Source organism: Theobroma umbraticum, unplaced genomic scaffold (genome assembly GCF_002168275.2).
Source record: "Theobroma umbraticum cultivar Fairchild unplaced genomic scaffold, ASM216827v3 scaffold_302.0, whole genome shotgun sequence".
NCBI classification, from domain to species: domain Eukaryota; kingdom Viridiplantae; phylum Streptophyta; class Magnoliopsida; order Malvales; family Malvaceae; genus Theobroma; species Theobroma umbraticum.
The window spans coordinates 447485-464905 of NW_018397287.1; the positions used below are offsets into that span (position 1 = coordinate 447485).

At 36.0% G+C, this 17421-nt stretch overlaps 3 protein-coding genes across 6 annotated transcripts; all 3 read left to right on the forward strand.

Moving 5' to 3' along the window:
• Positions 1-105: 105 nt before the first annotated feature.
• On the forward strand, positions 106-10404 carry FAB1D (FORMS APLOID AND BINUCLEATE CELLS 1A). 4 transcript variants are annotated; one of them, XM_021444376.2, is made up of 15 exons: positions 106-357; positions 488-729; positions 1452-1545; positions 1830-2104; positions 2192-2225; positions 2359-3066; positions 3500-3644; positions 3727-4086; positions 5000-5869; positions 6182-6510; positions 6939-7065; positions 7202-7357; positions 7717-9210; positions 9285-9551; positions 9786-10404. In XM_021444376.2, the coding sequence occupies exons 4-15, from the start codon at positions 1864-1866 to the stop codon at positions 10131-10133; spliced, it is 5079 nt and encodes a 1692-aa protein (XP_021300051.1). In that variant the 5' UTR covers positions 106-357; positions 488-729; positions 1452-1545; positions 1830-1863; the 3' UTR covers positions 10134-10404. The 4 variants fall into 4 exon arrangements, with proteins under 4 accessions (XP_021300051.1, XP_089641794.1, XP_021300050.1 ...); XM_089785668.1 differs by having other exon boundaries at positions 1452-1521; XM_021444375.2 differs by lacking the exon at positions 488-729.
• A 199-nt stretch (positions 10405-10603) lies between these two features.
• On the forward strand, positions 10604-11817 carry LOC110428534 (protein DMP2-like). Its single transcript, XM_021444378.1, has one exon. It carries the CDS (start codon positions 11113-11115, stop codon positions 11776-11778), a length of 666 nt encoding a protein of 221 aa, XP_021300053.1. The 5' UTR covers positions 10604-11112; the 3' UTR covers positions 11779-11817.
• Positions 11818-12657: 840 nt separating this feature from the next.
• On the forward strand, positions 12658-16735 carry LOC110428592 (PyrD). Its single transcript, XM_021444459.1, has 2 exons — positions 12658-12873; positions 16203-16735. Exon 2 carries the CDS (start codon positions 16247-16249, stop codon positions 16544-16546), a length of 300 nt encoding a protein of 99 aa, XP_021300134.1. The 5' UTR covers positions 12658-12873; positions 16203-16246; the 3' UTR covers positions 16547-16735.
• Positions 16736-17421: the final 686 nt, after the last annotated feature.

Below are 17421 nucleotides of genomic sequence, written 5' to 3' on the forward strand. Positions count from 1 at the left end.
TCAAAAAAAAGATTTTTGAACAGTGAAGTGGACCCCACTCTTAAATACTTTTCTTCAAATTTCTTTTCCTTTTAGTTCTCATTCTTTCTTCATTCTTCCCTTCATTGTTTTCTTTCTTTCTTTCTTTCCATTTTTTCCCTCTCTCTCTCTCTCTCTGTCTACACTTTGTGGACTCACTTCTATTGTATCCTTTGCTTTTTCCTAAGAAAGGAAAAAGAAAAGAAAATCTTTGCTTTCTGAGTGGAGAAAAGAAAAGAAAAGAAAATTAAAAAAACCCAATAAACAAGTTTCCATTATGCTTGGGATTGGATTAGAGGTCATCATACCCAAATATTTGTTCTTTGGATTGCTTTGACAGTAAGTAATAATATTTTTAGCTTCTGTCTTTCAGTTTTTGTTGCCTTAATATTGGGTTCATTGAGTTTCTTTTTTTTTTTTTTTGGTTTTAGTTTGACTTCTTTTTCCCTTTTTAAATTGTTTATTTCAGAGCTGGAACGTGGGAACTTTGTTTTTTTTTTTTTGGAAACTTTTAAGCAGTTGCCATTTTGGAAATTCAAAGATTGATGCTTTGGAGATTTTATCCAATTGTCAGATCAACTGGCTTTAAAAAGCAATTTTCTTTTTCCTTGTCTATCTCTCATCTGGTGCGTGTGTTCAAGCTATTTTGTTTGATCAGTTGGTCAAGTTATCTTTTCTTTCTTAGAGATTGCAATTCAGCATTGGCTGTTGGTAACACCCTTTTCTTCTCTCTATCTCTTAGTTAGCTTAAGGGAGCATTTTTTTTTGTCCTTGTGACTTGTTACTTGGATTCCTGGTATATGCATGTTATTATTATTTTTTGAACCCTTTTTTGAATTGCAGTATATTGTCACTGTTTTCAATGAACTGTGGTTGATCTGATACTATGTTCTCTGTTTAGTCTATTTTTATTTCAATGGATTTGATTTTTTAAGGGACCAGTAATTTCAAGTATTTGGAATCTGATGGTTTTTTTGGACATAACAAAGGGTACCCTTTTGAATCTGATTTTAGACATGGGTTTAGTGTATGGTTATTAAAAAATTCTTTTATCCTTTTTATTCTCATCTCACTTGTTTTCTCTGGAATTTTTAGGAATTTGTCCCTATGATTTATGTTCCTTTGGATCTCTATAAAGATGGATTCCTTCTGTTCTCAGCATAAATAGTACTGAATAGAAGAAATACTCTTGAAGTTTACTGATTCATTTGGGATAATTTTGAAATGTATCTAGAATTGCAGAATTATTTGTGAACATGGATAGAAGTATTACTGAAGTTTTTAGTTTATGTATTTTTAGTAAGACTTGTACTATCATTCTAAGATTTGCTGCGTGTTATCACTAACAAATTGTGTGTAAAAACTGGGAATATTTTGTATACTTCTTTATCTGCTGGTGAAATTTTTGATACACTATCCTGCTCTTTTTTCAGGAACGACTGGATACATGTACTGGATACTGGATTGACGTGGTCTTTCTTTGCAGCTATTCTTTTCTAGCAGGCTAGTCTTTAAAGAAAACCATTGGTAAAACGCAAAGAAATCATTCGCTTAGTTCACATAGAATTGCACTTTTGGTTTTCTTTTATGCTGACTATCATATGTTTTGATCAAACGAGTTTTATTATGTAAATTTTCTTGGAGTGATTATTTTCGGATTTGCGAGTAAATTTAAATCCTATGACTGCCTTACACAAGTGTTTGGTAATTGGTTTACCCAAATATTGGATCCTAATGTTTTACTGGAGTGATTAGAACAGTTTACATTATTTTCAATATCAAACTTACCTTTTCTCCCCTTATCCAAATAGGTGATTGAATTTTCTGGAGTTATTATTGTATCAAATGTGTAGCATGTGTCATTACTGTGGTGCTGAAGTTACAAAGTCCAATGAGGACAAGAGGAAACAGCAGAATAGTAATGCTTTAATTTCAAGTAATGGAGACACCATTTGGTCTTGTAAATTATGTTGGGAGAGGCAAGGAAGAGAAGTTGTAAAGCGGGATGGTATTAGTCCTTATGCAACACCAATGATCAGTCCAACTACTTCATTGTCTAGCAGTGATCGCTCATATTCTAGCTGCAGTAAGTCTCTATCTCTTTTCTATTTTCTAATTTGTTTCCATTACATTTTAAGCTAAATGTTTTAAATTTTGTCTTCTGTTCCATCAGGTGATTTTTCAGTTGATATAAACTCATATGATCGGTAGGTCCCCTTCTTTGCGTGGTGCTGTTATACTACTATTCACTATTAACTGGAGTCTTGTGATCATATATGCGTGTGTGAGTGTGTATATAAGCATATATTTATGTACTTATTTATATTTTATAATTGTCAGGGGTGACCAAGAGGAAGGTTCAAGAAATAGTCATGGGGAGCTCAATTGTCTGCCGAATGGCCGATTGCAGCACCTGAGCTCAGGAGGTCCCAGGAACAGAGTTGAGAGCTTGAACATGATGGCGGAAAGCAACTTGAGGGATAAGAAAGATAGCAATGATTTGGATATAGTGAGAGATGTGGTGATAACAGAAGCTAGTAATGAGCTAGAAGCAAAAGAAAATGTTGTTGAAAGTTCTTCTCGATCCTTTGATAAAGAAAGTGGAGTTTCTCAGTCTATTAATGGTGAAATGGCTACCCAAATTTGGGAACCTCCAGAACCTGAAGATCCAGAGCATGACTTGGAGGGTACTATGGCTTATGATGACGATGACGATGACGAGTGTGGAGATGGCACAAAATGGGGAAAGCCAAGTTCGTTGTGCCATATTGAAGATGAGGGTAATGGAAGCTACAGGTTTAAAGAAGAAAAACAAAGGGCCATGGAAGAGGTGATAAATGGGAAGTTCAAACCTATTGTCAGTCAACTTCTTAAATCTGCTGGTGTTGCCAGATCTGTGAATGATGGTGATAGTTGGGTGGATATAGTTACTGCTTTATCTTGGGAAGCAGCTCTGTTTCTGAAGCGTGATGCTATTGATGGAAAAGCAATAGGTCCAGATGGATATGTGAAAGTAAAATGCATTGCAACTGGTTCTCGCAGTCAAAGGTGATTTGTTTTCAATGTAATATTTTTAGAAAGTATATTGCTCCTGCTTATGGATTTTTCTTCAATAAGTAATCTGGTTTTACATTGAAGAGACAGATAGGTTTTATTTCACCATTTATGTTTCTTTTAAAGATTGAAGGGAGGTGGTCATGTGCTCTTCTGAGTGCATCATGTCCAGATAGTTCTTACAAGACATGCTATAAACATCTGTTACCTCCATAGAATCTAATGGAGGAAGAGAATACTGGTCACTCTGCCCTTTTCCTTTGTATTGGTAGCATGTAAATAGTTGTATTCTTTTCTAAACTTTAACTGCATTTTAGTTGAATGAACATATAAGAGCACGCATGAAAATAACATTTAGCATGCTTTATTTGAATAACACCTTTTTATAAGTCAGCAGAATTACACCTTTTTAATGTTTGTTTTGCAGCCAATTAATCAAGGGCTTGGTCTTTAAAAAGCATGCTGCTCATAAGCACATGCAAACTAAATACAAGAATCCAACACTGTTATTAATTCAGGGAGTTCTTGGTCAGTCCTCAAGTGGGCTGTCTTCATTCAGTTCACTAGAAGAGGTAACTTGGCAGAAACGAACTCTGTCTTTGTAATGCAGAAGTATATTACTGCATGTTTCTAAATGTGTGTGCATAAAAACAGGAAAAAGGTCATCTGAAATCTTTAATTGAGATGATAGATATGTGTCATCCAAATGTGATTTTGGTGGAGAAAACTGTTTCACGTGATGTCCAAGAGTCTATCCTTGCCAAAGGAATCACACTGGTGTTTGACATGAAGCTACATCGTCTTGAGAGAGTTGCTCGTTGTACTGGCTCACCGATCATACCATCCGATACTTTGATGAATCAAAAGCTAAAGCAGTCTGACTCCTTTAAGCAGTGTGACTCCTTTCATATAGAAAAGTTTGTAGAGGAACATGCTTGTTTTGTTGAAGGGGGAAAACGGCCAACTAAAACGTTAATGTTCCTTGAGGGCTGTCCTAAACATCTTGGTTGCACTGTAAGTTGATGACTTCTTCTTCTTCTTTCCTTTTTTAATTGTTTGTTGCAGTAGTCAGGATGCACTGCCATGCTTTTGTTGCAAACACACATGCACTTGTGCATGCTAAGCAAAATAGAGTTAGATGGTGAATATGGGCCAAGTTTATATGGTCAGATTAGTGGGCACAGTTGGAAAAATGTAAATAAGCAGTTGTAATCAGAAGATTCATTCTTGTGACAACTTACTATGTATTTCTTGTCATAAAACTTCTCGATCGGAAGTTATCAAAACATTCCCCTGGCTTTATTTTTAACAGTTGTTTGAAGATTAATGAGGTTGATAAGGCCTTGAACTTCAAACTTAATTAACCAAAGCTATTGAAAGTTCCAGTTTAATACATATTAAATTAACTAATTAAATTAATAATCTTTTAGGCTCTTACATATAGCTAATTTTCTGTATGTTGTTAGTTTTAAATATAGTAATATATTAAAACTAGAGCCTCTTATGTTGATATGTGAAGAAAAAGCTCCTTGCTATGGTCTCTATTCCTTTCCCTACAAATACTCTACTCTTTATAGCATATGGTCTTTCTGTATCATGTAAAATGTTGCTTTTCTTCTTTTAAGCCATTTCTTTACACTTCAGCAATGTGTAGTTGTTTGTGCAGAGTGGTGTTCAGGGGTGGTCTTTTCTTTCTTTTGGGGTTGGTTAAACCTGGATGTCTTCTGCTTGAGTTTCTTTTGCATCATTAATGATTATTCCTCTTGTTTCTCAAGAACAACTTGTGTTTGATAGCTGGACTTAAAGATGTTTGACCTGATGCTATCTGCCTGATAATAAGCTCCCTCATTTCTTTTTTTGGGTGAGATATCTTTTGCATATTCCTGGTTATGTACTTCCTCGTTGACTTGGTATCATGGTATTGCAGATTTTGCTAAAAGGAAGTCATTCTGAAGAACTAAAAAAGATCAAGTGTGTGGTGCAGTATGCTGTTGTGATGGCATATCATTTAATCCTTGAAACTTCTTTCCTTATTGATCAAAAGGCAATGTTCTCTACAATTCCTTTCACTGGAATAGCTGATGTGTTGCCAATGGATCGGGATTCCTGTCCCACAGAAACTGGTAATTTGAGTGTTCCTTGCCTTCATGAGTCTACAACTGAAACTGGATCACATGCAAATGACATTCCCTATTTGAATGGGTTCCATGAAGAATGTAACCACATAAACGGGGAAATAGATGGTGATCAAATTGCGAAGTCAGGATTAGACTACTGTTCAGCATTATCTTTGGAGCCATCTAATCCAGCCATTTTGTCTGGGTTGTCATCTATTTCTGCCTCTCTGAAGAAAGTTATAGGAAACAGTTTCCCTCTTGCATCCACTGCTCCTCATCGGTCATTGTCTGCATATTTTGGGTTAAATGGGAGGGAATCCAAGCTCACAGAAGCAGTGCCCGCAATGAATAGTTTGGAGGCCTCAGAGCAATTTGATACGGAATCTAAAAGTAGTCCTGATGGAGAGAAATCTTTTGATGATGGACAATCTCAATCTGTTCTGGCTTCCACTGAAGCCCCACTTAACTTGAAAGTCAATGGTGATGATAATGAAGAAAAAATGCAAAATAAGGAGGACATCAATACAATGTTGGATTCACAAAGTATTTTGGTTCTTATGTCTAGCCGAAATGCCTTAAGGGGGACTATTTGTGAGCAAAGCCATTTTAGCCATATCATGTTCTATAGGAATTTTGATGTTCCCCTTGGAAAGTTCCTTCAAGATAATTTACTTAATCAGGTATCTGGGATCTACATTTATTAGGGATTTTTTTTATTACTAATGCTGTTTTCTCCAAAATGTGATTCTTGATGAGTTAAGTTTGATTAGGTTGCCATTGCTCTAAACTATTGGAGATATGAATTTTTATCTTGTCATGTTACTAAATTTTGTTTTGGTGAATTCTTTGGGTATATAGTTTACCTTTTTAATCTCTAGAAACATAGGTAACCTTCAATTCTATTAAGTGGTAGACTGCATTGGAAACCCAACTTTTTCTAAATGTGTGGTTCTATTGAATTTTCCACTGATTGAAACGTCTGCTTTGTGCAGAGAAGCCAGTGTGCTGTATGTGGTGAACTTCCAGAAGCTCACTTTTACTATTATGCACATCATAATAAGCAGCTAACAATACAAGTTAAACGGCTTTCTAAGCATTTACCTGGGGAAGCAGAGGGAAAACTCTGGATGTGGAGTCGCTGTGGCAAGTGCAAAACTGGGAATGGAATTTCAAAATCTACAAAAAGAGTGCTAATTTCAACCACTGCATGTGGTCTCTCATTTGGAAAGTTCTTGGAGCTCAGCTTTTCTGACTGCTCTTCATCCAGAGGATTACCCAGCTGCAGGCATTCTATGCAGAGGGATTTCCTGTATTTCTTTGGGTATGGATTACTGTTTTGTTTTCATTTAACAATAAATTCTCAGTACTCTCAAATGCATTTTCGAAATGGGAAAAATGTGCCCTTCTGTTTGAGACTTGGGCTTTGATAATTACAGTAACAGTTTGTGTTTTTACAAACTTGTGAATATACTTATTGGCTAGAAGTTGGGGAGATTTATAGTGTGCATATGCTCAGGGACTTCTTCCATGTTAAGTTCTATTCTTGGCTTTTCTATGCTGGTCTTAGAATGTGGAACATTTTGCAAATTTTGGCAAAATGCTAACTCTTCCTATGGAGCTGTGTGATAATAATTAACTTCTGCTTGCTTTTCCTTCTATGTTTCAGTTAAAAAAGTTTAGAAACTCTCAAAGTACTACCTTTTGAATTTTGTTGTCCTTATATTTCTTGTTATGTTCATGGAACTGCAGGTTAGGCCCTATGGTTGCAATGTTTAGTTACTCTTCTGTTGCCACTTATACTGTGTCTTTGCCTCCCCAACAGCTTGAGTTTAGGAAGTCAATTAGACCAGACTGGCTGAAGGAAGAATATGAAAATGTATGTGCATATTCTATTTTCACTGTGCTTTGACTTTTGATATAATGTTTATTCTGTGATTAATTATACATTTGTCTTGTCCCTACCAACATTCACTTGTATTAATAAATTTGAATTGGCATTGGTATTTCTTTAGGTGTACATGAAAGGGATGCTAATGTTTAGAGAGGTTGCAAGCTTTTTGGTGCAGATAAGGTCTCAGTTTGTGGGCTTAACTCTAAACCTTAAAGGCTCGTTAAAAGAGTTCTCTGACGTTGAAGAGATGTTGAAATTGGAAGCTTCTGAATTTGAGGTTGGCTTTCTCTTCTTCTTTCTGATATGTTGTTGTGTGCCCTTGATTTTATGTTTAGTCATCCACCACCCACAAGCAAGTATTTTCTTCCTCAAATCTGTGCGAGATAGTTTGTCACATTTATTGTGAGTGTGTGCTTTTGTTTGTTTCCCTCATTTACACAAAATTACTGTCCCAAGCGAAACTTGACTGTACATAAATTTTGCAATATTCATGATACAAATCAACAAACATAGCAAAATGAAGAATTTTCATTTATGGTGATTATCTTGGCTTTTTGCTCTGCCATGCTGTTCAAATCACTATTTAATTGAGCTTATGTTTCTCTGATCATTTATATTATTGGGAAAAAACTGCAGGTAAACATTCAGAATGTTGTTGTAAAGATTGGGAATGCAAACTTGGGTTCTCATAAACTCCTCAGCTTGAACCGACTAAGGTGGGACCTTCTTCTGGAATCGTGCATTTGGGATCGACGCCTGCATTCTCTCCTCTTGCCTGATCCTACAGTAGTAGTCACCGGTGCCAGTAACAAAGCAGTGCCAGACCAACTGAAGTCGGATACGGGTAGCGCTGATGGAGAGGACAGTGGGACAGAAACTAACTCTGGAAATGGTGATCTAGGTTCTGATAATACTGCTAATTTGAAAGTTGAGCCAGGTTCATTTGTTGAAGGAAATGAATTTTCAGGTGATGAATTCTCTCTAGATATTCCTGTTCAAATATCTGTAGGATGTGACAGCATGCATGGCAATTCCACTGTGCTTGAGAATATTGAAAAGCCAACAGTGAATGGTGTATGCCCTATGAAATCATCCAACCACGAGTCCATTGCAACATCTAATATATCTGTTCATCCTCATTTTGGTGATGAGAATTGTCAAGCAGAGGATGCACCTATGTCAGATCATTTACAAATGGATAGAACAATCTCAATTTCTTCAGATCTTGCAGACAATGATTTTGTTGTCGATTCAAATGGATCTAGGAGGGGTGGATCCCCACGTTCATTTCTTTCCAGCTTAGAAAACCTAAATGGTTGGTTCTGGATGCCTTTTTCTGAAATCAGACAGATATATATGAGGGATCTTCTGAGAGGAAATGCCCCCAAGTTTGAATGCGTCAGTGGTCATACTCCAGCGCAAGTACCCACAGGCTATCAATTAATCAGGGAGGAAGGGTCAAGGCTACACATCCCCTTAGGAACTAATGATTTTATTGTGTCAGACTATGAGGGCGAACTCTCAAGTATAATTGCTTGTGCATTAACGATGCTGAAAGATCTGCCTGCTCTAATAGAAGCGTCCAATGAGGATGGCAGGAGAGATAAAATGATTGAAAGTTTACGTAGTCTCATTCGAGTTCCTACCATAACATCCTCACATTGGTCTTCTAGTGGTTCATCTGATTCTGATTCTGTCTCTAGTCTGAGCATTTCTTCAGAAGAGTCACGCTTGTCTAGTTTTGATGGGTTGAACTTGTTGGATTCTCTACTTCCTCTTGATGCTCTTAACATAGAGGTTTCTCTAGGGGTTTCCAAATCACTTGGGAAGGGTAAATACTCAGTAATATGTTTGTATGCTAATCGGTTCCGGGATCTTCGGGACAGGTGCTGCCCTTCAGAGCTTGATTTTATTGCTTCGCTTAGCCGTTGTAGAAACTGGGATGCCAAAGGAGGGAAGAGCAAGTCTTTTTTTGCTAAAACACTTGATGACAGGTTTATTATAAAGGAAATTAAGAAGACGGAGTATGATTCATTTGAGAAGTTTGCTTTACATTATTTCAAGTACATGAATCAATCATTTGACTCTGGAAGCCAAACTTGCCTTGCTAAAGTTCTTGGAATTTATCAGGTTTGCTTTTATTTATTTTTTCATCTGACTTTTAATTCTTTGCTTTTTTGCTTGAACATTTTAACATTTTGCAGGTGATAGTAAGACAGACAAAGACGGGGAAAGAGTCTAGGCATGATCTTATGGTGATGGAAAATCTTACCTTCGGTAGAAATATTACTCGCCAGTATGATCTGAAAGGGGCCTTGCATGCTCGATTTAATTCAGCTGCTGATGGTTCTGGAGATGTTCTTTTAGATCAGAACTTTGTCAATGACATGAATTCCTCTCCATTATATGTTAGTAATAAAGCCAAACGTCTCTTGCAGCGGGCTGTATGGAATGACACAACTTTCCTAAATGTGAGCTTTTAGTTCTTTCAATTAGACTTTTGCTAAATTCTATTCTGAGCAGCATTTGTTTTTGAAAATATTTGCCCTTGAATCATATTCAACACTTCTCTTTTCTCACCCCCACCAAAAAGGAGAACATAAAAATAATCTGTTAGAACTTTTTTTTTCCCTTTCTTAGGTAATAATTCTCTAATTTGGAGTGAGTTATTGACTGACCGTTCCATTGTTTTCTTTTATTTGTAGTCAATCAATGTAATGGATTATTCTTTACTTGTTGGGGTGGATACTCAGCGGCAGGAGCTTGTATGTGGGATTATTGATTATCTCAGGCAGTATACGTGGGACAAACAACTTGAGACGTGGGTTAAGTCTTCATTGGTTGTTCCTAAGAATGTGTTGCCAACTGTTATTTCTCCTAAGGAGTATAAGAAAAGATTCAGAAAGTTCATGTCGACATACTTTTTGAGTGTTCCAGATCATTGGTGCTCACAGGAATCCTCTGACCCCTGTGAACTTTGTGGCACTGGAGATGATGATCTATCTCAATCCAAGTCCCTAAAGCAAGCATACCTAAATGGTATTTCTACCTAGCTCATGTATACCTGGTTTCTCATTTTTTTGTTCTTGAATTAGCCCTATTTTTACAGCCAGTTGAACAATGCTGTGTACATATCTTACCCCATTATTATGCAATTTTTAGCAAATTTCTGGGGATAGTTTTTCTCCTATAGGTCCGCCATATCCATCGTAATGTTCATAATTTTGTACAGTCAAGTGAGGAATTGTAGAGAGCCGCTGTTATTGAAAGACTGATAATTTGAAATCAATGGAAAGTTTCAGCTATTGTCAGTAGCATTTTGTCTTTTCGATATCTTTTCTTTTAGTTATTTGCTATTCTTCTGCATTTCTGCTATCGATAGCCTGTCAAATTTTTTAGTTGCTGCTATTGTGAAACTCTAGTTTCTGGTCTGGGCTGTCTGATTTAACCTTATTACTAACTAGCATGCTACTAAAGGAAGGAGCAAGTTTAACTTGTACACATGGTCAGAAAATAGGGTTAGTTATATCGAGGATTTGAATTATACCCTGCATTCGTCAAACCAGTGGTTGAAGGGAAGAATAACGGCTGCTGCACGGTCTGGCAATTGAAACCAAGCACTCTTGTTTTCCAGGTTTCTGATCACTTTCAGATTCCATCCTGAACCTTGAGTCTAGACTTCTTAGCAAAATTTATCAGCAGGAGTTTAATGGAAAATTTTTCAGTAGTTGCTCTTTTCTGTTGAATGATCGAAGTGTGTATTGATGAGATTCAAGCATCCAGTCTTGTGTGTCTCGGTCCACAGTGAGCTGAGTTCCTAACAAAGGCTCAGGGATATGGTTTCCTCTGTGATACAAATGGCAAATTCTATCCTTGTGTCAAGCAGAAAGTAAATGCCGAAAGTAAGCCATGGGGAAGAATATTGTAGTATAAAAGCATAGGAATTAGGAAAGGAATTGATTCCCTTCCTAAACTTGAACAAAGAATAATAAAGTTCTTCCCAACACGTAATATAAACTTCTCACGGAAACCATGATTTTGCATTGCCTTCATTTAGTCATGGAAAACCCGATCACCCAAGATCTCACTGAAAGCTTTCAACTCAAGGATGAATACCAATACCTTAAAGATGATGATGCAGATGAATCTCACTACCTTTACATCATCAATGCAATCCTAAGTAGCACTGCCAGGCTCAATGTTCTCTTACCAACAGCGACCATCCTTGCTTTCACCATCTTTGCTCCTCTCCTAACCAATGATGGCCAGTGCACCTCTCTCAGCCGCTGGGTGATGGGTTCTTTTCTGGTCTTCCTGGCAGCTTCCTGTGTATTCTTCACATTCACAGACAGCTTCAGAACAGCCACGGGAAGGTTGTATTATGGGATAGCAACCTTCAGGGGCATTTGGACATTCAATGCTGGAAGGAAGAAACCTTGCATCCCATCAGATTACAAGCTGAGATGGTCTGATATCGTCCATGCGTGGCTTTCATTGGTTGCATTTTTAGCCTTTGCAGGGTCGCACAGTGACGTTGCGGCATGCTATTATCCAGGAATCCCAAGGAAGGTCACCAACACTGTTCCTCTTGTGGTTGGCTTTGTCGTAAGTGTTTTGTTTGTGGTGTTTCCTTCCAGGAGAAGGGGAATTGGGTATCCATTCTTGTTGCATAGGGAAGCCAGGTACTCCAGAGTTTGAAAGACATTTTGGTTTCTTCATGCATAACTCCATTCTTGTATCTAGTATTACCTTTTTTTTTTTTTTTTGGTTTTTTTTTTGAAATTTGTAATGTTATAGATAATTGAGAAATCAAATTGAAATTGAACATGATATTGCGGGATGATGTACAATGATTACCATTTCAAACACAAAAGGACAGCGAGAATTTAGTGCTCTAGCAAATTGTATAAATCGTGCATGACTATTGGAGTAATTTATTCTATAAAATGTGAACCGGAAAGGCCAATCCATCCTCGATGTTTGAGATTCATCACTTATTTATTAGTAATTTGCAAGACTTTTAATATCTCTCATAAAGACTCGTATTAATAAAAAATTAAATAAATTTTAATATCACGATTCACGTTTTTAATTCAATAAACATAATTATTAAATAAGTTAAAGATCTTACTTATAAGTGTAAAACTTTTTATATTTTTTATTAACATGAGATTCGTGACATTCTCCTTCACTCATTTCATTTCTTACTGATATATCTACTTAATTATGTAAAATTTTCGATTTGATGTGAATCTATCTTAAATCAAATATGATTACTTATCACGAATTTATATTTTTAATTTATAAAATATATTTATTAAGTAAAAAAAATAAATAAAAACCCTTACCAATAAATCAATAGCTTTCCGTTTTAATAATTCCAAATATCAAGAAAATTAAACAATTGTTTTTTCCCAAAAAAATAGCATGTAAAATGTAAACGGTGAAGAAGCGGCATGGTCAGAAGTAGAAAGTAAAAGTTTCCAAGTCAACGGATGTGGACAAAGAAAATAAATTTCTCCACCCTCCATACATGGATAAACATGATTGGTTCTTCAACAGGAACAAAGTGACAGCCGTGTCCCCTGGGCCTCTCCTCGTCCACGCTAACAGAATCTTGATGCGTCGGCTCGTCCCCTCCCACACTACTCCCCTTTTAACCCACTTAACCACTTGCACGGCTCCCTCTTTTAAGCCTCCCAGGAATCAACAACACATCGAAAGTAATAAAGCTTAACACACACTTCCATTAAGCCCCAAACTCGCCCAAAACCTGAAACGAAAGAGTTCCGGGTAATAATTTTCTTTCCTCAGATCTCTGCTTCTGTTTGTTTGAATTCTTTTGTTTTTACTTTATGTTTTTTGTGTGGATTTTTGTTCATGTATGGCTTAACATATACTTTCTTGGTTTTCTTGGATTTCTGGGTTCTGGTTTCTTTGTGCTCTTCAGCTCAGAAATATGGTTTTCAATTCATGGGAACCCGAAATACGAAGTGTTTTTGAGATGGGTTTCTTTCTTTTTAGTCATTTTCGTAAATGTAAAAGTGAAAAAGGGAGGTAATTGAATTGCATTGATATTCATTTTTTAGGGTTTTAGGTTGTTGAAAAGTTGGATATGATTTGCATATTGAACTATACGTGTAAGGGGATGAATTGGTCTTGTGTTGGATTATGAGGTAAATAAGGCATAGTTTGATGGATGATTGGTTGTAACAATGAATGTAAGCGACTATTCTTTGGAATTTTTTGTTGTATTGCTGTTTGGGCAATTTATTATATCATGCACAAATTGCAGTTTAGTGTTTTGCATATGAGATTTCATTATAAACTTTTGGAAAGGGCATATCTTAAGAGGGATAGTGTGGTGTAAATATTGCAAGGCTAGCAAGGCTGTTGGGCCATAGTTCCTCTGATGCACTGTGTAGGGTTTGTAGGAAAATCATAGTGCATGAATAAACATATTCCTCTCCTTTCATACATCCAACATGCTTGTGATTCTAGCATGATTGTTGGGCCATAGGTCTTCTGATGCACTGTGTAGGGTTTGTAGGAAAATCATAGTGCATGAATAAACTTATTCTTCTCCCTTCATACATCCTACATGCTTGTGATTGTAGCATGGTCAGAGTCATTTCTATTTCCTTTTAAGAATCAGTTCAATAGATCATTTGATTATTTGTATAGGTCTGCATATGCACTTGTAAATGAGATTGTCATCCTTGAAATTGAGACATCAAGTTTGATTTTATATACCACATCTTTAGTATAGCACGAATCTCTTCTTGTGCATCATCAATAGAGCTGGGAACTACTACATGCCAATTTTGGTGGAAAGACCTGCTAAGCAAGTTGCTTATTTGTTTGCCATTGTTTGCTTTGGTCTTTTGATGTTGATTGGGACATGGTGTGATATTCGATTGTAGTCCTTTAGATAAGGGACGAGGGGCTCCCCTCACCGGAACATCTTTAGGTATGCACATTTGTTCGACACATCAGTGAGTTTGATGCTTTCGTCTTTTGTATTCACAAGGAATGATGTACATCTAAGATATTTTCTAGCATTTTGTATACCCATTTATGTGTGGGTAACATAAGAAATATCTAAGGAAAGGGAAATTAATGCATTAATCAATGGAAACTTTGATAGTGGAAGATATAACAATGATGGTAGACACACACATGCATACATACAAACATATGGAGATAGGGTTCTTCCTGTTGGTTGTCCTCAGAAATTTGATGATGCTTGGCAATTAGCTTCTTAAGCATTATGATTTTGTTAGTGGAAGACCTTTTTGCAGTTTCTGCTATTTCCCGCAGAGATGTGGTTTATCAAAGGTTAAAGTTAAAATCTACCAATAGCCTGTGGTAGAGAAGGTAACAAGTGAAGGATGCTAGTATAGCAGACAGGGCTTAATTTTAGAATTTTAGCTTTACATTCATGAAACAGCTAGCTTAATAAGTAGTCAAATCACTGTTGGTGAACTGAGAAATGTTCTGGTTTATCTAGAATTTCAAAAATGAAGAATTGCTCACTGGTTTAACTTGTTATTTGGAAGTTGGACAATATCATGTTCTAAAGCTTAAGTTTTAGTTGGAACTCTTCCTCTGCCTTTTTTGTTGGCTAATTGTTGACAAAAAATTGCAAGAATGCCATCAAGGCTTACAGCGTAAGAGTTATGCATTTTGCTTTTAATGTACCATAGGCTTTGATAAGTGGACTAGAATTCGCTATGGAACCATTGTTTCTTTTGGGTTAAGATACTACATATGCCCCTAAGCTATCTCAAATTTCTTAGAAAAGCTATCATTTCATTGTACGCAAAAAAGCCCCTATCTTATGATTTTTACCCAGTTAAGCCCTTATGTTGACGATAAGATTTCACATGACACATGACTTTAGTGGCTGTTAAGCTTATGGCTAGCTGGCATCCTTTGTACTTGTGGTAGATGATGTGGCTCTTTTGACATGGCGAAATTGGATTAGAGTGACCCATGCCTTGGAGAGAAATTTTCCCACTTAGCCAATTTCGCAATGTTAGAAAAGCCACATCGCTATCCACATATGTAGAAAATATCAGTTGATCAATGATTGTTAAGGTTATGTGATACAAATGACATCTTTCTGTCAACATAAGGATCTATCTGGACACAAATTATACAATAGGGGCTTGTTAGAAAAAGTGAGAAAGTTCTAGGGCTTATTTAGTATTATAGCCTTTCTTTGTATATCTTATTAAGATTTGAACTTAAATCCTGCCCCAGTTGTATCCAACATGTTTATCAATTTTTTTACAGTTTAGGGTCTATCAAGCCACATTCTTTACCTTATTTGAACTTCAAATAATGGCTGAAGAGGTTATATGAAAGATCTTGTCATTTTCTCTAATGTTGGCTAAGAAAATAATGAACCATATCTGTGGTTTACTTGTTAAATTACTCAAAAGAAAGGCCAAGTAGTCTTTCTACCTTGCATTGAATTTGGAATGCGCAATATGCTTGAAATAGTTCAATACTTTTTCTAAGTTTCATGGTTTACAATCATATGTGCACTTTTCTGGTTTTATCTGCTTAATCAAGATCCATGGTCTGCATGTTGGGCCCAACTTAGTTTTTTGTGATCTTTTTGCATTCTATCTGCAACATCTTAGACTTAATCTTTTAACAGGCTTCAAAAGGAAAAATGAAAAAGAAAACAAGTGTAAGCCTTCCAGGAAGTGGGACTGCCAACTTGATATAAATTTAGGCAAAAATCAATGAGTCATTCTCCATGATGATTGTTAACTTTGAATGCTAATGACAGTCTGGTTTGCAGTTCCTCTTAGAGTAATTACTTTAGTTTTGCTTGTTATAGATGCTGTGTATGCACTTCAAAATGATCAGATAAACAAACTATTAGCTTCTTTAGCATTTTTCTCCGACATTGTTCTTTATGCTGCTGCGCTTTTGTAAATTTGTTTATTTAAATTTAAGAGTTACATTTCTTTTTTGTTCATGAAACATTTAACATTGATTTGTTAGCAGCTTTTTCTATTTTGAATTCTGCTTTCAATAATATATAATGAATATATGCTATGGAACATTCACACTTTATCTTCTTATATCTGTTTGTATTATCACAGGATAAAAAGGCAATCTCTGGTTTGAGGGTCTTCAAGACCGAAACATGAGTCTTGCATGTCTGGTGTGTCATGGTGTGGAAAGTCCGTCGCATTCTTTTAGGAGTTACTCTGTTTCAAGTTCAGATAATGAGGGAAGATGTTCAGCCATTGCTAACTGCTTGGCCCGGAAGTCATCTCTTCCAGCTGCGAGACCAACTATACCATCAACCTCCAAAGTGACCCCACAACCAAATTTTCAAAACAGCGTTGGAATGGCAGGTCCCCCGCGGCTGGTGCGTAGTCGTGCTGTGAGGAGGGATCTTGTGAGAGACTGGAATTTTGACGAGGTTGTAATGGAGCGCTAGTTTGTTTAGTTTGAGGTAGGAGAGTGTGGGGCACTCTCCTCTTAGGGATAGCGTTAGAACCCTAATCCTTTGCCTCTCTATTTTGTATTAGTTTGCTGTGGGTGCAACTTAACTTTTATGCTAGAAGAGCATGTGTATCAATCTGAGTAATATTGAATGTGAAAAACATTTAACATTTCCTTGCTGTCATTTGCTTCTTTATGGTTTCGGTCTTGGTACAGGCATGGCTTACAGTCTATATAACTTCCCCAACCCACAACAATTTTGGGTTAGACAGGGTGGAACAGAGCAAGCCAGGATACAGCACAGAGACTCTTTTATGTCCCTTGTGCCAGCTGGGGCAGTCTTCATTTCCCCCTCTTGGGAAACATCTACCTCCATTTTACAAAAAAAAATTGCTCTTAGTATTTATATGTACTTGTAAATAACACTACTATTAATATTATTAAAAATATTTACTATTTATTTTTAAAAAATAAAAATAGAAATAATTAGCCAAAGAAGTTGACAAAAAAATTGAAAAACTTTTTGAATATTGTTTTTTATTATTATTCATGTGATAATTCTAGGTGCTATTACAAAAATAAGTATTTGCAATATTTATAGGTATTATTATAAAAATAAATATGTAATAATTTTGTATATTTTAGTATTTAAATAAATAATATAAAAATATTTTGTTGTTTTGTCATGTTGTTATTTATTATTTTAAGAGATAAAGTTTAAAAAGTTAAATGTTTACATTAAAAATATATAAGTTTATCCAATTTTATATTTTCAGGTAATTATGTAAATTAACACTACATTTTAAGTAAAATCTTTTCAAATCAAACAATGTAATGTAATCTTTTTAGTAATCACATTCTTTGCAATCA

Bases quoted from the DNA above. Each gene is read 5' to 3' on its own strand.
- FAB1D (XM_021444376.2), top strand. From the start codon at position 1,864: ATGTGTAGCATGTGTCATTACTGTGGTGCTGAAGTTACAAAGTCCAAT. The intron at 3,067-3,499 runs GTGATTTGTTTT...TTTGTTTTGCAG, and splicing joins ACTGGTTCTCGCAGTCAAAG to CCAATTAATCAAGGGCTTGG. The intron at 4,087-4,999 runs GTAAGTTGATGA...ATGGTATTGCAG, and splicing joins CTAAACATCTTGGTTGCACT to ATTTTGCTAAAAGGAAGTCA.
- LOC110428534 (XM_021444378.1), top strand. From the start codon at position 11,113: ATGATTTTGCATTGCCTTCATTTAGTCATGGAAAACCCGATCACCCAA.
- LOC110428592 (XM_021444459.1), top strand. From the start codon at position 16,247: ATGAGTCTTGCATGTCTGGTGTGTCATGGTGTGGAAAGTCCGTCGCAT.